The sequence below is a fragment of the Natator depressus genome, chromosome 8 (genome assembly GCF_965152275.1).
Source record: "Natator depressus isolate rNatDep1 chromosome 8, rNatDep2.hap1, whole genome shotgun sequence".
NCBI classification, from domain to species: Eukaryota; Metazoa; Chordata; order Testudines; family Cheloniidae; genus Natator; species Natator depressus.
In genome coordinates, this window is record NC_134241.1 from 88,185,936 (window position 1) to 88,209,997 (window position 24,062).

The 24,062-nt window shown below is 42.4% G+C and overlaps 1 protein-coding gene across 1 annotated transcript in view; it reads right to left on the reverse strand.

Moving 5' to 3' along the window:
- Positions 1–845: 845 nt before the first annotated feature.
- LEPR (leptin receptor) overlaps positions 846–24,062 on the reverse strand; it is a 61,621-nt gene continuing 38,404 nt past the window's right edge. The window contains exons 10-18 of the mRNA XM_074961581.1: positions 15,752–15,900; positions 15,306–15,465; positions 15,133–15,215; positions 12,665–12,881; positions 10,809–10,991; positions 9,753–9,848; positions 8,933–9,035; positions 7,885–7,960; positions 846–1,852 (exon numbers count right to left, since the gene is read on the reverse strand). Of these exons, the coding sequence (XP_074817682.1) occupies positions 1,031–1,852; positions 7,885–7,960; positions 8,933–9,035; positions 9,753–9,848; positions 10,809–10,991; positions 12,665–12,881; positions 15,133–15,215; positions 15,306–15,465; positions 15,752–15,900 (1,889 nt within the window). The 3' untranslated portion in view covers positions 846–1,030. The remainder of the gene's footprint in view (positions 1,853–7,884; positions 7,961–8,932; positions 9,036–9,752; positions 9,849–10,808; positions 10,992–12,664; positions 12,882–15,132; positions 15,216–15,305; positions 15,466–15,751; positions 15,901–24,062) is intronic.

The following is a 24,062-nucleotide window of genomic DNA, read 5'->3' on the forward strand; positions in this document are numbered from 1 at the left end:
CCATTACAGCGCACACGTGTGCGCTCCCATGCACCATGAAAGCCTGGCCCCTTGTTACCACACCAGTTAGCTGAACAAGTGACTTCTACTTGGGACAGACAATTGCTGTGCAGAACTGTCCACAAGGGGACTTTTCCCATCTTTGCTTTTAGGCACTACAGAGCTGCTTGTGCAAGGGGGAGAGATCAGGAAGGCCATGCTCCCTATATGCAGCCTGCTTTCATCTTCTGCCTCCAGCTGGGGAAGCATGGGCTACTCCAGCCCTAGGCCTGCAATAACCCTGAACCCATTGCTGCTGCAGCAGGTGGAAGTTGGGAAAGAGAAAACACTGCCTTCTCAAAGAGCTTTTTCAGAGGTGTTTGGCCTCTGCCTGGATCCTTACCTCTACTGAGAGTTGTGGTTCCGTTGACAGATGGCTCCTTTGGCACTGTGTGCTGGGACTGCGGCCTGCTATTGTGTGTGCTGTTGGGCAAGCACTTCATCTTCAGTGCCATCACTCAGTTCCTCAGTTGCAATGGGCTCCCCTCTCCCAGAAGGGGAGGGGCTTGGTAGCCATGCACATTTGACGGAATCACCTGTGGTCCAGGACTGCTAAAAAGCTGCCAAGGGCCTGTCCTAACAAAGAAAAGTTTAAATAAAATGCCACCTTTGGAATCCTTGTCATAGGACCTTTCAAGACCAACTTTCTCATTTGAGTGTTTGCAACAGGACATGGTCAGAGAAACATGTAGAGTAGGCACCACAAATAGCTAATTAAATACCAAATACTTGAAACAACAAAACGAGGAAATGAAAGCCCTAATCTGAGGTTTTTAAATTAGGCCACTATGTGGAATTCTGTGGGGCCAAAGTGCTGATTTATGTCAGTCAAATGTAGGCGCAGGCATCCAACTTCAAAATGTGGGCATTACACGTTCACTATTCTTGAGAGTTTCCTGAGGGCAGAGGTGGGTGGGGAAAATATTGACCCTTCTAAAAAAAATACTAACAGTAGCAATCAGGTAGATATATGGGACTATGCTGTTATGACTTAAGTTTTGGTCTCTGTTGTCTCTTGTAGTTTAACGGTGGTTGCCTGAAATTGTGGCATGTATGGTACAAAGGTTTTAACAGAGTTTTCATATTTAAGGCTATTTTTGATAAAGGGATTTAAATCAGAAGTAGTATCCTGAAGAAACCCCATGTCTTTGAATAAACCATTTGTGTGAAGATGACACATCACTCTAGAATTTTCTGTTAAAAAAATTTCATTTTCATTTTTTTTAATTGATGTTAGCCCTAAGTAATAAAGGCTCCTCTCAGGACTGTCTCCATCACTGAAAATGTCATCGTGGTCTGAAGGTTCTGAAAAGCCCTCAGAAGAAACAACAGAAAGGGATATCGTTTTGCTGGCTTGGCTCGGATGTTGATCAGGCAATATTAGAAATGCCTGATTTCCCACCTCCCATGACCTAGAGAAAGGATCAGTAACTAAGGAGTCTTCACCTAGGAAGCATCCATTAAATGAACCACTTAGATTCTTTTGCTGTTCACAAAGCCCACTTGATTTGCAGTTACTGATAATTGTAGCGTACTTAATATTGGACTGTCTCGTAATTCCTTCACTGACTTTGTCATCATGGGAACTCTCAGAAAGGCTGTTACTGAAATGGCTGCTAGAACAAGCCGAGTCATGCTCAGAGTCTTGAATCTTTGTGAACATTGAATCAACTGCTAATAAATCTTGCTTGTCTTCACTTTTCAATGCTTTAGCAACATTGATGTCTTCCAAAACTATTTCTGGCTCCAGAAGAAGAGGCCCAAATGATATTGCTTCAGGATGCTTGATAAAAAGATGCTCAAAAGTTTCAGGCTAGAAGAAAAGACATATTTTAATGCTCATCTATCAGTTAATAGCTTTATTTCAATATGAAGTTACTGTACTTAAGAGCCACAGATGAAAACTTTATAAAAAGTACACTGATGAAAAACAAACAAAACTTAAGTCTGCTATGTGGCAGGGTATCAAAGGGGGGAATTGGGGATAGAGAAAGCAAGCACATGCCTGTGTGTTATATGTGCAGGGAAGGATTGCTCCTGGAAGGTGCTGAGCATTCTGGCTTAATTCAGCAAAGTCCATTAATTTCAATGGCACTATTCATGTCCTTAAAATGAAGCTAGTACTTTAGTGCTTTGCAGGATAAAGCCTTATATGCTACAGGATTTTTTTGGCATTTTATTTTAATTGCATGAACAATTTGGCATATTAGAAATGAATCAAAATCATTTACACACAACTGAAATGACCCTGCCTGTTACAATTATACTATCTAGAGTCAAATCCTGCCATCCAATAATTTTTTTAGGCTCTTCACCTGTGAGTAAGGACTGCGTGTTTGAAATTTACACACACACACACACACTTATTTTAAGGAAATGCATCTTATCCTACATCATAAAGGATGTGAAATATATATAAACATTTCAAATATACCGCAGTATAAATTGATAATAGGAAACTGGCTTTCCTATTTACTACTAAGAAAAGTTCACTTTAAAGTGTATACCCACTGATGAGTTTAATGAAGACAAATAAAAAAAAATAATTAGTTAAAAACAACAGATTGTGTTTATGTTAACAAACCATACAGATATTATATCACAGCAGGAAACCTTCCAAAGTAATGATTTCAAATTTCAAAATGCTTAGGCTATTGTACATTATAAAAAGGTATGGTACAATTTTATCTATCTTAGGCTCGTGGGTGTTTGTTTAACCTAGAATAGCCATCACCATAGCATTTAAGCCCTGATTTAGCAAGGTATTTAAGCATGTTTTTAAACTACTCACACATTTAAATGTCAACACTTGCTTTGGTACCTTGCTGAATTGTAGCCTAAATGCTGATTTGGGATAGCTTCTGCAGTGCTTGCATGCTCAGAACTCTCATGGACTTCAAAAGTACTGTGAATATGACATTTAAAATTAGCAAACTGATTACTGAAATGAGCTGCAGACAGTTGCTACAATGCATATACCAAGCAAGGTCTTTAATTCATATTGAATGTCCCTTACTGAAATTTATCCTTCCCTAAGGCAGATCACCTATGAATCCAGGTAGGAATGTAGGAACTGTTGTAATGAATCAGATCAATGGTCCATTTAGTTCAGTATTCTCTCATCAGCAGTGGCCAGTACAAGATACTTCAGAGCAGAAATCCCACAGTAGGCAGCTGTGGACCTCTCGGCAAGCACGTTTCTTTCTGACCACCAATTACTAAAGGTTGACTTATGCTCTGAAGCATAAGCATAACTCTGGATATGAATTCTACAGAATCACATTAAGAATACTGCCGATCACATTTTATCAAATATCAAAAATTAAATGATCAAATACCACTTTTTAAAATAGACATTTCAATTAGCAAAGGTCACTTTCTGCTGAATCAAACACATCACTAAGTAAAATATATTAGATGAATATATAAATACAATGAATATACAATCTCCTGAGAAAGATGTAATACTATAATATAATGTAAATAATGACAGAGTAATATGTGTAAATATCGCTGTAAAATATGTTCTCAACATGTGTGTCGTATGATTTGTGCAAAATATTTTATAGCAGTTAACATAATTCTATGAAACCAAAAGGGAATACTCATGGCCTGAGGTGGCACAGAGTAAAATTTAATTCACACTCATTTGCCAGACACAAGGAGACTACAAAATATGCTCCACTCACAATCCTGCAGTCCTTAGGTCCTGCTTAACTTTACACACTGGGAATAATCCCACTGAGGTCAATGGGACTACTCACACTATGCAAAGTTAAACATGTGCATAAATCTTTTCAGGGATAGTGCCATAGTCATTACTCAGCCATATCTCCCTTGGAAATCATTTGGAGCTTTGGATAAGTAAGGTCTGCAGGATTAGACCCTACGACCCAATCCTGCAAACACTTATTCACATCCTTATCCTTAAGTACAAGAGTCATTTCACTGGAAAATCAGTGGGATCATCCATGATCTTAACATTAAGCACGTGTGTACATTTTTGCAAGATTACAGTACAGACGCACGATTTACCCATCCTATGCTGTACTGCATTAATGGTTAAAAATGATAATATTTTGTTAAACTAATACTCCATAAATACAGCCTTGCAGTATCAATCACAGAACATACTATATCAAATACACACATTAGTAATCAATTATTGACTCTAGTTAACCTTGCATTCTGACAGACGTACCAAAAGAAAATAAGAGTTACACCTGGCTTCAGACATAAGGATGTTAGAGGTTTCTAGTGCTGATATGTGGAAGTTTTATCCAGGCAATGGGTATCAAAGCTAATGAGAGTTACAGTACAAGTTCTACACTTCGTTTTTCCCACTGGAAATTGCATTCAAATAAATGAGGGCAGAATCTGGCCCCAGCTCCATAAATTCCTTCTATTTTCAAAGGCGTATAGACCCTGGCCTTGGATGCACATGGAATCAGAGAGACACAATGGTGCTCATCTGAGGACAGTATGGGTACGTCTACACTGCAATAAAAATAACGAGTCTCAGAGCCCGGTGAATTGACTGGTTCACAGGGCTTGGTCTTCAGGGCTAAAAGTTGCAGTGTAGACAGTCTCCCTCTCAGGCTGGATCCTGGGCTCCGAGACACCCCTGCATCACAAGGTTTCAGAGCCCGGGCTCCAGCCTTTGCCCAATGCCTAAACTGCAATTTTTAGCCCCACAGCCCAAGGCCTGCGAGCCCAAGTGAGCTGACCCGGGTCAGCTTCAGCCATGCCATGAGTCTTTTATTGCATTGTAGACATACCCATGTGGCCCATTTTTCACTAAGATTAATAAAGTATACGAAGGAAGCATGCATTAAATATATAGACTGTATTGCAGTACATGCTGTCAAAGGTCACATGACCCTTCAATTTCCCATTCAGCACAATACATTGTGACGGGGCAAGGCCAAATGGCTATAGAAAAGTAGTGGGACATAGATATTTTAGCTCCAGGCTAAACAAATCCCTGGTATCAGGATAAGTGAAATGGCAGCTGCTCCAGGTCAATTAAGACACCTGGGGCCAATTAAGAACTTTCCAGAAGGCAGGGAGAATGCTAGGTTGATTGGGACCTGAAGCCAATCAGGGGCTGGCTGAAACTAGTTAAAAGCCTCTCAGTCAGTCAGGTGGGTGTGCATGTCAGGAGCTGTGGGAGGAAGTTGTGCTGTTGGAGAGGCTGAGTAGTACACACCATATCAGGCACAAGGAAGGAGGCCCTGAGGTAAGGGTGAAGTGGAGCTTGAGGAAGTGAGGGCTGCTGTGGGGGAAGTAGCCCAGGGAATTGTACATGTCATGTTTCTAAAAGGTCAGCTACCATAGCTGATACTATTAGGGTCCTTGGGTGGGAGCCTGGAGTAGGGGGTGGGCCTGGGCTCCCCCCCTGCTTTGCCCCTAATTAATCACTGAGACTGGGAGACAACAGAGACTGTGCAAGGAAGGATAACTTCTCCTCACCTCCCTCACTGGCTTATGATGAAAATGGCTCAGTAGACTGTGATCCTTGTCTCTAGAGAAAGAAGGGTTATGTGGACTTACTCCTGATTTACACCAGCGTGGGAGGAGAATCAGGCCCACAGTCCCTGATCCAACATGTGAGTTATTGGGGCGGTGGTGATAAGTTTCCTTTTCTATATATAGCTAGTAAATAAAAGGTCTCTGTGCTACTCCCACTCACACACATCCTCCAGCAATATGCAAATCTTTGTTCAAAGCCCTACAGCCATATTTGATACTTTTCAAAATTGTAAGGCATTTTCGCCATCCTTGTCAGTATAGCAGCACTGTGATGCTAGTCCACCGCTCCATGGAGCTAATGGAAAAAGTCTCACTGACTTCAGGGAGCTTTGGATCAGGCCCTATATTATATATTTCAATGAACTTTGTTTAATATTAAATGATATTCTTTGCATTCTAACAATACAGCAACACTTCAAACAAAAAAGACTTTAATAGGTTAGCTATAAACAGGAAACGATGCTAAATGGAGATTATACTAAGCAGAAGTTGCCATATTAAGGGTAACAACAGATTTGTACACACACACACACACACACATCTAATGTCAGACACTATTATTAAAGTGGCTGTGATAATAGCTTTGTGTTTAAATGATAGTGAGTGAAGTACCTGTCTACACAACACAACATGGACAATGGTGCTTGTCACAGAAAACTGCGGCACAATGAACACTCTGAATTATTTCTGCAAATTCTTTGGACTAAATTCTGCACTCAGATGCATGTCATCAGCTCCCATTGACCTTTATGGGAGTGCTGTGCACATCCTCAACATGCCTGAAGTCAGTGGAAATTCCCAAAGCTGTTCAGCATCAGAATCAGGCTAGTTCTTGGGCTAAACAACCAATAACTCTGTTAAAGAATTATTTTAAGATGATAATGGGGCAAGTCTTGCACTTAACTAGCTGAATCTCAGACCATTCTGATATTTCTGCTTCTATGGCTCCAGCCTCATAGGTGCTGGGCACTCTCATCTATTATTGAAGCCTAGGAGGTGAAAGTGTTCAGCCCTCTGCAAATCAGAGCCTTAATAAACAGGTCATTAAAAATGTGATTTAAAGCAAGATTTTTGCCGACATGTGTAGCAAACCCTGCTCTAAGCTGCAATGTGGCAATTGTTCCTGATTTTGCATGGGCATCTTAAGTTTTGAACAAAACTATTTCCAGGACTATCTTTAAATCAATCATCATGTATTGTATCTGTGTTTCCTGTCTTCTGAATGTAAACAGAAAAATCTTCTAACAATTCTGTATATGAAGTCTGGGAGCTGGCACAATGGTTCAGCAGGAAGTGATCATGATTAGACTTCAAAGAATGTCCATTCTCTGTTTAAATGAAATGAAATAAAATAAAAGATGAGAAAAGAAACTTCACTGGGAATGAAAATTAAATATCTGAAAAAAATCAAACAGTCATGGTCCATTAGATGCAGTTTCTTTAGGAAATAATAATCCTGAATTTTTAAGTTACTATCTCAATGACTACACAATAAGTGTCAAATTCTGGAACAGAGGGACAAATTCTCAGCTGGTTTGAACTGGTGCCCGTTCATTTAAGTCTGTAAATTGGCACAGGTCAACTGTAGCTGAGCCAGTTTGCACCAGCAAAGAATTTGGCCCTGGGTGTGGACATGTGCCCTCCCCGCCCCCTGACTTCAAAGGGTGTCATATAACTAAGAATCATCTGGTGGCAGGATTTAGCTCTACTAAACACTAAGCCTGGACTTTGACTCAACTTTGAGTCCTAGCCCCCACTTCCACCCACACAAAAATCAGTGTGACTCAGGTCAGCAAACATACAGGACCTGTGTCCTGGCACGCTGCTGGAGGAGTGGGTCAGAGCCCAAGTCCTGCTCTGACTCGAGTCCAAGCCCTATCTTTTTTGCAGTGTGGATGCAGCTCATGCTGCAGATCAGAGTCAGAAGGTCTGCATAATGCAGTGTGAATGCATTAGCATGGCTGTGAGACTTGGGTCCAGCAACTGTTAAGCCCAAGTTTACAATGCAGTGTGGATGCTCAAGAACAGGCTTGGAAACACTGGGTCCACAGACTGAGGGTTACAGTGCAGTGTAAACATACCCTAAGATTGCCCATGAATTTCAAAATAGGTCTTGATCCGAGGTTCTGGCCCACATCCAATGTCAGCTTTCTACGGCTGAAGAAAACTCCTGTGTTTTGCCACTCTCCATGGCTTCAAGATCTTGTGTTTGATTATTTGGATAATTCTTAACAGTTTAACACTTTAAACTGAATGTAAGTGTGTGAAACACAAACCCATATTAAAAAAACGTATCACTATGGAAACCCATACCTTCTGAAAATTAACTCCTTGTGCCCAGGAGCAGTTCTTGGGGTTTGGAACATCCTCCCAGAACAGTTTCTTCATTCTGAAATGTTTAGACAAAGCACTGGTTTAGTACTGATTATGCACATTGTATATGGCAGTGCTCAAGACAGAAATATAGAACTGCTCACTATCATGGCAGCACAAAGACATAAGCAGAGACAGGGTAATGGCCTGATTTTCAAAGGTACTGAACATGGACATTCAGAAATGTCTAGCTCCCAGTGCTGTGTTCAATCCACTAAACCAGAGGTTCTCAAATTGGGGGTTGTATTTGGGAGGGCGGGGGCATGAGAAGCTTTGCGGGGCGGGGAAGCTTGCTGCACTCATTTTACCCAGAGCAATGAATAACTAGCGGGGCTGATTCCTCCAGACATATCAGCCTGCAGATGGTGCTGTGCCTTTGACTCTTGATGGCGCCGTGCATTGCGACGGATGTCTGTTAAGCTTGCATAGGAAAAGTATACAAAGTCGTTGCCATCTGTACGTTAATCCGTTTGCTACGATGTGGCGTGCACGTTTAATTGTAAGCATTGACCACGATCGCAGTTTTGCTTTTGCTTTTATTACAATGGGTTACTGGCTCATTCATGCAATTGCTCTGCTTCAAAAAACAGGCGCACCCATCATCCTAGTAACAACAGTGTGATGCCAGTAAGCACTATCTCACTTCAAATTGACATTACTCCATACTTAAATGGCTCTGTTTGAATCAATGCCTTACAGTTTTTAATATTTAGTGAGAGTTGCATGTTGATTATTTTATCGGCATATGTACTTGTATGGTGTGGGGGTATAAACGACTACAGACATGAAGAAGGTGGGGGCGCGATCAAATACGTTTGAGAACCACTGCACTAGACTATGCTGCCTTTCAGATAATGTACATCTCAAATATATAAATGGTCCCAAAAGTTAACTAGGTGTGAATGTTTCTATAGGCACACACTTTTTAAGCTGCAGTGTCTTCTTATAAGCACATTTAGGGAATCGTATATGGAAATAAACAACATGCCTTTGTTGCGAGATCAGCAAAGTTCCAAGCAACAAAACGAAGGATGAAATAACTATTGGTAGAATCACATAGATGCCTGCATCATTCTGTTTTTCACTCCTATCTGAAAACGAAAGGAATCTGTTTCAATCTATTTGCAATATTTCTCCAGTCATCAGTCCTAACTTTACTGCAATTTAAAATATCTATAAATAGAACAGTTTAGATAACGATCAGTATACATACAAATCAGAAACAAATTACTTGCTGTACATTAGTAGGTTACATATGCTTATTGTATCACCCTTAAGTAAATTGTACTGTGTCACACCAGGGACCCCTGATGTGTGTACAAATACACAGGACGTGAAATTACTCTAAAAACTCAGTGGCTCCCATGTTTCTGTGGGATTGTCCGTTGTTCCCCTGTTACTCAGAATCATCACTAAGGCAAATAAAGGGAGTAGCCCATACACAGAAGAACCATGGGAATATAGGACCTCAGAAACCCCTTGGGATTGTCCCAACATATGCCCCTCCCCTGCAGAACACTGACCCTTTTGAAAACGTGGGTCAAAACTTGAAATGCATTATGATATTAAATAAAATGTAGAGACAGTGCCAGGAGAAGTTGGTGGGGGTACTCCACTGACTTCAACTAAGCTATGCCAATTTATATCAACTCGACTAGGGTCAGTTATATCTCAATCACTGTGTTTTCAAAACAGTTTTCTTGATGTTTCTCATAAAAACATGAGCAAGAGTCCATATCATATCCAAAGGGAACTTTTACTAACCAGCTGCTGCTTAATAAAAAAAAAATTAAGATCATATTGGTCACCTTTGATGAATCCATCAGTTGTTTTGGGGTTGCCTACTCCTTCAGGGAATATTGGGTACAGGCTAAACTGGTACTTCTCAATAAGAATAAAATGATCTGGAAGGAAGAAATCAGGCTTTTGAGTTTAAATTCCAATTTAGTAAGACTATAAAATACTAGCCTCTAGAGAGGCTTTGATCTCATGCAACAGCGGTTCAAGGGAAGCCCACAGGAAAAGAAGAATTATTTTCTCTCGTTTAATCCTTTAAATTTTGGATTCAAATGTAGACCCAACAATCTATTTTGGATATATTAGCAATTTCTTCTTATGGAATTATTAGCTTTTGATGAAAAGATTATAAATATTAAAGCCCCAAAGCACATACAGTAAAATCTGGATAAATAGTAGATATATGTAATATTTATATTTAACATACATTCAGCATATATTGGTGTTAGCATAACATATATAACTGACCTTTCCTCTTTATCACTTCCTCACAACCAAATACAAACCCACACATGTACAGGATGTAACAAAGATGAAGCATACTTTTTCCCCAAGTTCAATATGGTAATGATGATCCTTAAATGGATGTAAATCAGGAGCAACTCCATTCAGATCAATGCAGATATATCAGCATAAAGCAGGTGCAAATGAAAGGAGGGTCAGGCCCAGAGTGAATATACTATATGGAGGTTTGTGCAGATCTGAACCAACGAGTCTGCAGTTCCTTTGTGTGCAGCGACTAAGGTGCGTATGGCTTTGCGGACCAATGCCCACGTGACACAAGGTGATGCAGGACCAGGGCCTGGGTTTTTAACAGCGATAAGGACAAGTCAGCAATCCTGTATCAGCCCAGGTCATTAACTCTATAGTTGATCCTCAACTGACAAGTAAGATCCAGTACAGCTAAGAGCAATCTTTAACACTCAAAGTATTCTTTCATTACAAAAAAAAGAGAGAGAAGGATACAGCAGAGAGGCTAGATTCATGTACCCAGAAAGTGCAACCTTTCACCACAGTGTAACACAGGTAAAAATATCATGGGTGTTTATTTTCAAGTACAAACTCACCATAAATATAGTATTTGCTAATATTTGGAGCAACTCTTATCCATTTCATTTGTTCTTTCTCATTAAGGTTTTTCCATTCAAGAAAAAAAGACGTTATCAGATACATTTGAGGTGAAAGTGTCCAGGTCAGAATTACGCAACTGCTGTTTACTGGATAAGCACTGAGTGACTGCACAATATTCACTGATAAAACAGAAAAAAGCATGATTAAAATGAGATCAGCTATATCAAATCAGAGTTGGATTATACATGCTAAATCTCAGATCCCACATAGAGATGAAAAAGATTATCATGGTTTAGGTTCTTTGTTGTTTATTTTTGCATCTCCACTTAAGTCAATGAAGTGACATTGTTTTACACTAGCACAGGATTTATCTTCACAGTGGGGTGATGTGCTCTACAAAGGTGTGATTTCTAAAGCACACCAACATGTTGCACATTAATTGGTCTATGCAGATTCTGACAGTACATATAGAAGGTACCCTAGTGTGTTTTAATGTAGTACTGTTTGAAACAGCACTTACATTAAAGCACGCCAGCAGCGTCTATATGGACCGATTAATGTGAAAATCGTTAGTGCACTTGAGAAATCGCACCCCTGTAGAGCATATTAGCCCACCCTGTAGACAAGCCCTGAATATCTGGCTCCAGGTGTTAAACAGATCAAATCTGTGGGTTGTGTGCCCACCACATTTCACACAGTGTTCTCTCCTTAAGCAATATTCCTGTTTTGAGCAATATTCCTGGTTCTTACCTCGATCTTTCAAACTTTCACTCCTTAGTTGAGACATACCGTAATAGCTAAAAACCATCAAAATGTCGCTAGCAAAACAGAGCATAAATCTACGGCTCATGTGGTGTTACGCTCTTCTATGGAACAGGGATAAGAAGCTAGGTGGCCAATTTCCATCTTGCACTCCTACTGCTAGCTGCAGCCTTTCTGGGGTACGTTCATGCACACCATTAGCCAGACTTTGACCCATAGAAAGCACATGCATTTAACTACTAATTGACAAAATTTCAGCTCTGCCTACAGATTGCAGTAATGCTTTCCACGACATTTAAAATACAGACTACCACCTAACAAGGCAGAGTCTGGGTGAATCAACAAAGAGGGTGCTACTATGAAGTGTAAAGTCAATAATGAATAAGTGAAAAAAAGAAAAGGAGTACTTGTGGCACCTTAGAGACTAACCAATGAATAAGTGAGCTGTCAGAAAATGCCGAGGCAATGGAAATCAAAATGTTCCACAGGAAGGCGTTGATTTCATCAAAAGTCTTGACAGAAGAAGCAGGCTGGCCAGCGAGCCCGCCTGCCTCGTTTCCTGCCAGCCCACCTGGCTCCCTAGTTTTCCCACTGCTCATCTGCAGAGGGTTCTCAGAAAGCTGGAGCATGTCAATCAAGCTGCTCAATTTCCTGGGATCTCCAGTTCCCCTGCAGTCCACCAGGTAGGCTGCCAGGCTATCCAGTTCTCTGGGTCCCCCACAACTCACACAGCAGGCTGCCAGGGCTGCCCAGCTCCTCAGCTGGTAGCCGAGGGATCCAAGCATCCCTCAGGTGAGCAGCCAGGGATCTTGGGGTGCATATTTCATTTCAGAACCACCAAAAATGTTCCTACAGTGGGAATGTTTTTGCGTTGCTGAAACTAAATATTGGAAAATTTCAGTTCTGTTAAAAATGTGGAGTTTCAGGCTTTTCATTCCTATTATAGCAGAGAAAGTCATCATAAGAGGTACATTTTCCTTCTTAATAAAGATTTCTTTGTTAAAAGAAAACTGTCAAAAGCACGGTAGGCATTCCTAATGTTAAACATCTTCTGAATGCATCAGTGTTATTACTAACCTGTTAGTCTTACCTGTGCTCATTTGCTGCGACAGAGTTAAATTAAAATTCATTGAGGAAGCTCCAATTGAGTTAACAGCTAGCACTGTAATGGTGTGTGCATCCTCAGTCCATGGAAATGTACAGGGAGTGCCATTGGTGACATATTCAGTCCAAGTGATGTTTTCTGAAGTGTGATGCTTTACAATATATCCACACACACTGCATAATGAGTAATTCTTCATCAATGGCTGCAGGAAATATCAGTATATTTTAGCTTGCTGGGGTTTGATTTTCACTGCGCAGTAGAGAGCAGCCTTCTAGTTCTGAGAGAGCAGGACCCTAAATAATACCCATCAGGGAGACTACTTTTCTTATACCTAAAATATTGCTGTGCATTTAAACAGGCTAAAGTTTTTCCATAATCACTGAAGCCTGACATCTCTACTTACCAGAGCTCCTAAGACAAGTGTGATTGAGGAAATGCAAACCTTTAGTTTGCTCTGGTAACTCATTGTTTTATCTTATTATTTTTAAAGGATGCAGAGCCAGAAGGAATTGCCATGATCCTAATTTGGGGAAGTATTTTCAGTAAAAGAGACTCAGGACCAGATGCAATAATGCATGCGAGGCTGCAGGCACAGTTACCATGACTACATGTGCAAATAAGGGTAGTTAGTCAGTCACCTAACGAATCGTTTGCATGTGCAATTACACTGTTTGCACGTAGAGTCATAGCAATTGTACAGGGGATGGTTTATAGTTGCTGGAACAATTCTGCACACAGACCTTGGCCTCCTTTTCTGAGAATCTGGCAAATAGAGACGAACATCTTTCAATATAATTTGCATCCACTGTTTTTAAAGACTCCAAATCATAGAGTTTAAGGCCAGAAGGGCCTCACAACCAAAATAAGCCCAAAGGAGACTAGATTGTGTGCCAAAGGCAGAGAATAAGAGGGACTGAGATGCAATAATGCCCGAGGGTCCTGCAATGGCAGGGAAATGACTATGCAGTGAGGTGTACCCAGATAATTCCGGAAAGCAACCCACATGCTGCAGAGGAAGGTGAAAATCCCCAAGGTCCCTGCCAATCTGACCTGGGGGAAATTCCCTCCTGATGCCACACATGGCGATCAGTGAGCATATGAGCAAGAACCAGCCAGCCAAGCCTTTGAAAGAGAGAAGTCTCAGTGTCATCTCAGAGCACTGGCCTACCCTGTCCATGGTCCCATCTCCATGTGGCCATCTAGATGCTTTGGAGGAAGGAAACAAAAAACATCACTACAGAATACATGGGGGTGGAGGTGAAGGGACTGGGGGATCCCTTCCTGACACCTGCAGGTAGCCAGCTGAAGCCTTTGTTTTTGGCACATGTAAGCATCAGACTCAAGTGCAATATTTAAAAAAAAAACTTTTTAAAATAAATGAATGGTACATCTTTGCAATTATATTTTATTGTGTATTGCCTGGTCAAGTCTTAAGATATCATGATTTGACTTATACATCTAATATTGGAGTTTCTATTCCTCCAAACTGCTGCGAATCAGTACAGCCCAGGTGGCAAGATTTGTCTCGACAGGAAGGATGGTGAGTGCTTTACACTCTGGCCAAAATACTGTCCTTCCTATCCTGGGTGCTGGGAGGTTGGGAAGAGGAGCTGGTGATGCAGTGGTTCTTTAGCAGAACAAAAGGACTTGCTTGCTTTGACAGGCGGGGATTATGTGTATACTTTATATGCTGTGTGGGTGATGAACAAATACGAGCAGCAAATAACCCCATACAGCCTGTGCTACTGATTGCCCCATGTAACTATGCTTAGGGTACGGTCAGATCCTATTCACCCAAGATGGACCTCTGTTGTGACAACCAGGGCAGTTAGCAGGGTCACTGGTGAGTGTTCTGTTGAACTGTAAATCTGGAATCCTGCCCTGCTGCTGAATGAAAATGGCTGCTGACTCTCTGAGTGAACGGAGAGTCACTGACCTTATAACCATCCAGAGCAACCAGAGCAACAGCAGAGGGAAGGATTCTGTCCTATTAAGTTGGAGAAAAGGGAAGAAAAACAGCTCTGCCAGCTTGTGGTAGAAAAGACTTCAGTGTATAAGGAAAAGGGAGAGGGAGAGACAACTGCAGAAAGCAGTAAGGAGAAGAGAGAAATATATGGGAGGAAAAGAGGTAAGAACTATATTCTGATTATATTGCAGTACTGCCACCAATGTTTTTTAGGAACCTCTTCTACCTGACAGTGCTGCTGAGTGAGAGGTGGTAAAATTAATGAAGCTGTGTCCTAATTGTACTGTCTTATAAAAGGACCATGAATAATGAATGTTTGAGTCTGTCATTCAGGACCGCACGTGCTTGCTCTATGCCCACCTCCAGTAACTCCACCAACACTTTTGAATCATGCATCCCACAAAGCCATCAAACTGTGGCATCATCCATATCATGAGTGAGAAACAGAGACAGTGAGAGACAGAAGCTGAAATACAATTCTTCATACCTTCCAAACTAAAGTAACATTTTTCTGCTTCTTTATGGGATCTTCATTAATAACTCTCCAAAATTCAGGACCTCTCAGGGGAGCTGCAAAATTACATCCATTTTAAGAAGGAGAACAATTTCACACATGCATAAAACTATAATCTTCAGAGTGTATTTACAAACTACACGCACCTTGGATATCCTGTACAATGGTATACGCTGGTTTACTCCAATCACTCCAGTAACCTAATCCATCTAGTCCACTGCAGCGCACCTGAACAATATATACAACACAAAGTTCCAGTACCTTTATCATGGCTGATCTTGTTGGTGCATTTGAAACCTCAAATATCTGCAAAAGAATTAAAAATACTTAGATTAGGAACACCACACAGTTTTCTAGGCATCTGACTGAGATCTTAATTCCTCAAACTGGTAAATTCAGACCTCCTGCCACTGAGTCCAATGAAAAAGACAGCTCACTAATATAATTTTGCCGCAGAAAATAAATTCTATTGCAAACTAAAATACTTTATCATATAGAATGAATTCAACATACATTGGTTGATTGACATGGACTTTGCATGCACAAACACTGCAAGTATGAAAACATTATTTTGTATTAAGTATAATAGTACCTCCCATAATATTTCTTCCCTGTTCACAGAGTACCGAATCTGAAACTTAAGATCGCTGTTCGAAAATGCTGGGTTTGTCCAGCTCACATTCAGCAGCCCAACATTCTTGGTGATTTCTGCCTTAACGTTAGAGGGAGGAAACGGCTTCACTAGAAAATTGAAGAGAAAAAGCCACTGAAATGTAGACTCTGAAATATCTAATATTCTATTTTTCTCCTCTACATTGGACTGTATTGTGATCTTAGCTACAGCAATGCAAATTCTCCTCTGATATCAGGGGTTATTCCAGATTTTCTCTGGCTTACCAAATCAAAATCTTCTCAGTTTAATGTCTAGTGCACCATACAGGTTTGCTTACTCATTCACTACAGATGTAACTCAACTGTAATTGACAAATTGAATGTCTGTCCCTGAGATATTGCCCCACATCAGGACAAAAAGCTGATATATCAAAACTTTTTCCACAGAATGAAAAATTCAGAAAAATTTCAATTCGGAAATGTCAAAACATTTCATTTTGATTTATCTTCGTTTCACGTGGGGTCAAGTCAGCATTGATGTCTGCATCCATTTCAGCTGCCAGGCTGCCTCCTGGAGACTCTACTACAGGGAGCTTGCGGAGGGGCATCATGGAAGATGAAGTAGGGCTAGGGACCGGGGGCCAAAGGGGAAAATGGGGGCATGAGTAACCCAGAATTACAACTCCCATGACGCACAGCAGTGGCTCAGGCAGAAGGAGAAACTAATATGGAGTCAACCTGAAATTACATGTTTTGATTTTCCAGATGGAAACCTCTGCCAAAATTGCTCTTTTCCTATGGAAAATTTCGATTTCAACGAAGCCCCATTTTACAACAAGAGAATGTTTTGTTCAAAGTTCTTTGAGCAACCCTACTAAAAAGCAATAAAATAAAAGGGTAAGGAGAACTAGAATGACCACTTTGTTAGCAGTACAGTGCAGAGCACTTTATCTTTATCTTATCTCTACTGTGTTTAGAGTGATGAGTGTATAACTCAGACTTTTAAAAACTCTTCAGGCCAAGTATATCTGAAAGCCTTCATTTGCCAGCACTCCTCAATGTACATTCCATTCAGCACAGCTTATTTTACCAGCCATTTAACAAAAGGAAATCTAACGCATTTCTAGCTAGATTACTTACTAACTTAACAGAGTTTCTGAGACTGCATTCCTGATCTGTTCCCGGCAAAAGCATCACACAGACAGACAGACCCTTTGTTCCCCCCCCCCCCACTCCAGCTTTGAAAGTATCTTGTCTCCTCATTGGTCTTTTTGGTCAGGTGCCAGCGAGGTTCTCTTAGCTTCTTAACCCTTTACAAGTGAAAGGGTTCTGCCTCTGGCCAGGAGGGATTTTATAGCACCGTATACAGAAAGGTGGTTACCCTTCCCTTTATTTTTATGACACGCCCCCCCAAATCACAGATAGGGTGAAAACACAGGCTGTGATTTCTTCCTGGAGCTCTAGGAGAAAACAGAATTAATAAGACACATGCACCTCTAAATATACTACCAACTGTATAAAGACTAACAAAATTTCCCACATCTCAAGGACGATTTTAACCAGTTGATTCTGGGAAACTTTCATGGGAGAGTGCATCAGCCACTTTGTTAGAAGCTCCTGAGATGTGTTGTATGTTCAAATCAAAATCTTGGAGAGCTAAACCCCACCGAATAAGTTTTTTGTTATTTCCTGTGGCAGTATGAAGCCACTGTAGTACAGCATGGTCGGTTTGCAGGTGGAAACGCCGTCCCCAAACGTATGGGCGTAGCTTTTCCAGAGTGTAGACAATGGCAAAATATTCCTTTTCACTGATTGACCAGTTGCTTTCCCTCTCAGACAGCTTCTTGCTGAGAAACACGACTGGATGGAATTCTTGATTCGGTCCTTCCTGCATTAAAACTGCTCCCACACCATGCTCGGACGCATCTGTAGTTACTAGGAACGGTTTGTCAAAGTCTGGGGCCCTTAGCACAGGGTCAGAAATGAGTGTCGCTTTAAGCTGGTTAAAGGCCTTCTGGCACTCTTCAGTCCACTGAACTGCATTTGGCTGTTTCTTTTTGGTTAGGTCTGTCAGTGGGGCGGCGATTTGGCTGTATTGCGGTACAAATCGCCTGTAATATCCAGCCAAACCTAAGAAGGATTGGACCTGTTTCTTTGACTTTGGGACACGCCACTTTTGGATAGCATCCACTTTGGCCTGTAGGAGGTTGATAGTTCCTTGACCCACCTGGTATCCAAGATAAGTCACTCTGTTTAGGCCTATTTGACACTTCTTAGCCTTAACAGTTAGTCCTGCCTCCATTATGCGCTCAAAGACTTTTTGTAGATGTTCCAGGTGTTCTGCCCAGGAATCTGAAAATATGGCGACTGCATATTCTCCCAGTCCTGCTAGGAGACCATCTACAAGTCTTTGGAAGGTGGCGGGTGCATTTCGCAGCCCAAAAGGGAGCACATTAAATTCATACAGCCCGAAATGTGTGGTGAAGGCTGACCTTTCCTTGGTGGATTCATCTAGCGATACCTGCCAGTACCCCTTGGTTAAGTCCAAGGTAGAGATGAACTGGGCCCGTCCCAGTTTCTCCAATAGTTTATCTGTGCATGGCATTGGATAGTTGTCTGGGCGAGTTACGGCATTTAGCTTATGGTAGTCCACGCAAAAACGTATCTCCCCATCTGGTTTGGGAACTAGAACCACTGGAGATGCCCATGCACTGCCAGAGGGGTGGATTACACCCATCTGTAGCATATCCTGGATCTCCCGTTCTATAGCAGTTTTAGCTTGAGGAGACACCCGGTAAGGTTGGGCTCTAATTGGGTGACCATTACCTGTGTCAATGGAGTGATATGCCTGTTCAGTCAGTCTTGGGGTGGCTGAGAACTTCGGCGCATAGCTAGTGCACAGCTCCTTGATCTGCTGTCGCTACATATGCCCAAGGGTCATGGAGAGGTTCACCTCTTCCATGCCACCTGCACTTTTCCCTTCGTAGTAGACACCTTCAGGCCACTCAGCGTTATCTCCTCCCTGGGCTGTAAACTGACAAACCTTTAATTCTCTGGAATAAAAGGGCTTTAGAGAATTAATATGGTACACCTTAGGCTTTCGGTTGGAGGTGGGGAATGCCATGAGATAATTAACAGCTCCCAGGTGCTCTTGGACCATGAATGGCCCTTCCCACGACGCTTCCATTTTATCGGCCTGGAGCGCCTTTAAGACCATGACCTGGTCCCCTACTTCGAAGGAACGCTCTCTGGCATGTTTATCAAACCAGGCTTTTTGCTCTTTTTGAGCATCCTGTAAGTTTTCTCTAGCAAGGGCTAAAGAGGTTCGGAGGATGTTTTGTAGGTTGGTTACAAAGTCCAGAATGTTAGTTCCTGGAGAAGGTGTAAACCCCTCCCATTGCTGCTTCACCGACTGTAATGGCACCTTAACCTCGCAGCCATATACAAGTTCAAATGGTGAAAACCCTAAACTGGGATGTAGTACAGCTCTGTAGGCAAAGACCAACTGCTGCAACACTAGGTCCCAATCACTGGAGTGCTCGTTTACGAGTTTACGTATCATGGCCCCCCAAAGTTCCATTAAACTTCTGCACCGGGCCATTTGTTTGATGATGGTAAGGGGTGGCAATCAAGTGATTCACCCCATGAGCTTCCCAAAGGCTTTCCATAGTTCCTGCCAGGAAATTAGTTCCTGCACCTGTGAGGATGTCGAAGGGCCAACCTACCCTGGCAAAAATGTCCGTTAGTGCCTGACACACACTTTTAGCCCTAGTGTTGCTTAGAGCTACTGCTTCTGGCCATCGGGTGACAAAATCCATGAAAGTCAGTATGTACTGCTTTCCTCTGGGTGTCTTTTTCAGAAAAGGACCCAGAATATCCACAGCTACTCGCTGAAATGGAACCTCAATGATGGAGAGTGGCTTTAGAGGGGCTTTGACCTGGTCTTGGGATTTTCCCACTCTTTGGCACACCTCACAAGACCGGACATAGGTAGAAACATTTTTGCCCATTCCCTCCCAGTTATGACTTTCCCAAATGGTCTTTGGTTCTGTTCACCTCAGCATGGCCACTAGGATGATCGTGGGCTAAGCTTAATAGCTTTACCCGGTACTCAGTTGTAACTACCAACTGTCTCTGAGGATGCCAGTCTTCCTGGTGTCCACCAGAAAGAGTTTCCCTGTATAAAAGTCCTTTTTCTACAACAAACCTGGATCGATTAGAAGAGCTGAGAGATGGTGGCTGCTCCGTGCCGCCATCCAAGCTTTCTGGAGGCTTTCATCTGCTTCCTGTTCAGTCTGGAACTGTTCCCTTGATGCTGGAGACATCAGTTCCTCATTGGATTGTGGACCTAGGCTTGGTCCCTCTGGAAGCGATGCAGGTATGGGGCTGTTTCCGTTGATGGTGAACCGCTCTGCGCTGGTGCTCTATGGGGTATTTCAGGCTCTGGCTGAGCCTCTTGTGTCGGGTCATCTGCTGCTGCTGCCAGTGCAAGCTCGGTGGTGCCCTCTGGTGTTGGAGCTGTAGATGGGGTTGCAAGCGCTGGACTCAGTGCTGGCAATGGTTCTGGTGCTGGTTGCTTTGCCAGTTTCAGTTCAGGGACTGGCTTGGGCTGGGTCTCTGGGACTGGATCCACTACTGCCGTTGTTGGCAGAGTGTTGGCAGTTGTTGGCAGAGTTGGCAGTTGTTGGCAGAGGATCCGGTTCCACCACCTCCATGTGGGTCTCTGGTAACACAGACGGGGCCCTGGTGGAAGGCTCAGGAACAGGGATAGGTGTGGAAGCTTGCTTAGTCTGGCTGCGGGTGATCATTCCCACCCTCTTGGCCAGCTTTACCTGGTTGGCCAAGTCTTCCCCCAGCAGCATGGGAATGGGGTAATCATCATAGACTGCAAAAGTCCACATTCCTGTCCAGCCCTTGTACTGGACAGGTAACTTGGCTGTAGGCAAATTGAAAGAGTTGGACTTGAAGGATTGAATCATCACGTGGGCCTCTGGGTTGATTAAGTTGGGGTCCACTAAAGATTGATGGATAGCTGACACCTGCACTCCAGTGTCCCTCCATGCTGTAACCTTCTTCCCGCCCACTCTCACAGTTTCCCTTCACTCTAAGGGTACCTGGGAAGTATCTGGGCCTGAGGACCTTTGGTGTGTCCCCGGTGCAATCTGTTGGGATTCCTGGGGAAGTTGGCCTTCACGTGACCCAGCTCATTACATTTAAAACATCGCCCAGTTGGCTGGTCACTGGGGTGAGGTGGGTTGCTGGAGAATGGTGTGGTGGGACGATAAGGTGTCTGGGGTTTTCCTTGGGATGTAGGTGGGGCCTTGGGTTGCCCCCGGTGATAGGGTTTTGTTTCCAGTTGCCCCTTCTGATATTCGCCCCAACTGCTACTAGTTTTTTTTCTTTTCTGCCACCGCCACCCATTTGGCTCCAATCTCCCCTGCCTCAATTACAGTTGTGGGCTTCCCATCTAGGATGTATCTTTCTATTTCCTCAGGAACACCCTCTGAGAACTGCTCTATTTGCATTAGGAAGGGCAACTCTTCTGGAGATTTAACACTTGCTCTTGATATCCAGGCATCCCAATGTTACACAATGTGGTGGGCATGTAAATGACACGTCTGGTTTCCACCTTAGGGTTCTGAACCACCGACAGGAATGCTCGGGTGTTAGCCCCATTCTGACTCTCGCCTGGGTTTTAAACAGTTCATACTTGTTCATGTGTTCCTTAGGCATTTCAGCCGCCACCTCTGCTAAGGGTCCACTGAGCTGAGGCCTCAGCTCTACCATGTACTAGTCTGTAGAGATGCTGTACCCAAGGCAGGCCCTTTCGAAGTTTTCTAAGAAGGCCTCAGTATCATCGCCTGCCTTGTAGGTGGGGAACTTTCTGGGATGGGAAGCAGTACCTGGAGAAGGATTGCTAGGGTTTGTTGGTATATTCTGCTGAGCCTTTGCCTTCTCCATGTCCAGGGAATGCTTCCACTCTTTTTCCTTTGCCTCCATTTCTTTTTCCTTTGCCTCCATAGCTCTCCTGTGGGCAGCCTCTTAGGCTTTTTCTGCCTCATTCGCTGCCTCCATAGCTCTCCTGTGGGCAGCCTCCTGGTCTTTTTCTGCCTCATTCGCTGCCTCCAGTCTGGTTAACTCCAGTTTGTGTTGTGCCTTGGTTTGTGTCATCCTAGCCTCTCTGTTTTTAACTAACTTTACACCCAAGAGTTAGAAAGAAAACCACAAAACAAAAACAAAAAACCTGGCTTGTAAAATTTTGCTCTGCTGTAATGTGATACCTATGTTCTCTGATAGCTATTCTCAGCCTACAGAAAAATCCTTTAAAAAAAAACTAACACCTCTGTCTTCAGGCAAATAGACAGAAAACCCTCTAGCTGCTCTTAGCTTAACAAAAAAAAAACCTCTTCAGGTCTGTGAAAAACTTGTGAATTTCCTTGCAGGAGTTTAATTACCCTGCCTTTAGGTAGAGAAAACTCCAGCTCAGAAAGAAAGATCCCTTTTGTTATGCCTGCTGCTCTGTCCCCCAGGCAGAGACACAGAATTTACAAAAAAGAAAAAAGAAAAGGAGTACTTGTGGCACCTTAGAGACTAACCAGTTTATTTGAGCATGAGCTTTCGTGAGCTACAGCTCACTTCATCGGATGCATAGCATATCGTGGAAACTGCAGAAGACATTATATACACACAGAGACCATGAAACAAAACTTCCTCCCACCACTATGCATCCGATGAAGTGAGCTGTAGCTCACGAAAGCTCATGCTCAAATAAACTGGTTAGTCTCTAAGGTGCCACAAGTACTCCTTTTCTTTTTTCTTTTTACGAATACAGACTAACACGGCTGTTACTCTGAAACAGAATTTACAGCTGCAATTCTCTTTTACAAAACCTTTTAAAATCCTGCTGTGCTTCTGGTTCAAAATGATCTCAAAAAAATCTCAAAATGATCCCACCGCTCTGCCACCATGTCAAGGTTCCTTCCTCACTCTGAACTCTAGGGTACAGATGTGGGGACCTGCATGAAAGACCCCCTCAGCTTATTCTTACCAGCTTAGGTTAAAAACTTCCCCAAGGTACAAACTTTGCCTTGTCCTCGAACCCTATGCTGCCATCACCAAGCGTGTTAAACAAAGAACAGGGAAAGAGCCCACTTGGAGACGTCTTCCCCCAAAATATTCCCCCAAGCCCTACATCCCCTTTCCTGCGGATGGTTTGATAAAAATCCTCACCAATTTGTACAGGTGAACACAGACCAAAACCCTTGGATCTTAAGAACAATGAAAAAGCAACCAGTTTCTTCAAAGAAGAATTTTAATTAAAGAAAAGGTAAAAGAATCACCTCCGTAAAATCAAGATGGTAAATACCTTACACGGTAATCAGATTCAAAACATAGAGAATCCCTCTAGGCAAAACCTTAAGTTACAAAAAGACACAAAAACAGGAATATACATTCCATTCAGCACAGCTTATTTTACCAGCCATTTAACAAAAGGAAATCTAACGCATTTCTAGCTAGATTACTTACTAACTTAATAGAGTTTCTGAGCTGCATTCCTGATCTGTTCCCGGCAAAAGCATCACACAGACAGACAGACCCTTTGTTTCCCACTCCAGCTTTGGCAGTATCTTATCTCCTCATTGGTCATTTTGGTCAGGTGCCAGCGAAGTTATCTTAGCTTCTTAACCCTTTACAGGTGAAAGGGTTCTGCCTCTGGCCAGGAGGGATTTTATAGCACCGTATACAGAAAGGTGGTTACCCTTTCCTTTATTTTTATGACATGAGTGTATAACTCAGACTTTTAAAAACTCTTCAGGCCAAGTATATCTGAAAGCCTTCATTTGCCAGCACTCCTCAATGTACAGTATGTATCCTAAGAGTACTCTCCTCTGCCTGAAAGCTAATGGATATTTGATCTGTTAGATCCTACTAAGAACTTAAATTACTTTAGAGCGATAGTCGTGTTAGTCTGTATCAGCAAAAAGAATGAGGAGTACTTGTGGCATGTTAGAGACTAACAAATTTATTTGAGCATAAGCTTTCGTGGGCTAAAGCCCACTTCATCAGATGCATGCAGTGGAAAATACAATAGGAAGATATATATATATATACACAGAGAACATGAAAAAATGGATGTTGCCATACCAACTCTAACGAGACTAATCAATTAAGGTGGGCTATTACCAGCAGAAGAAAAAAACTTTTGTAGTGATAATCAGGATGGCCCATTTCAAACAGTTGACAAGAAGGTGTGAGTAACAGTAGGGGGGAAATTAGCATGGGGAAATAGT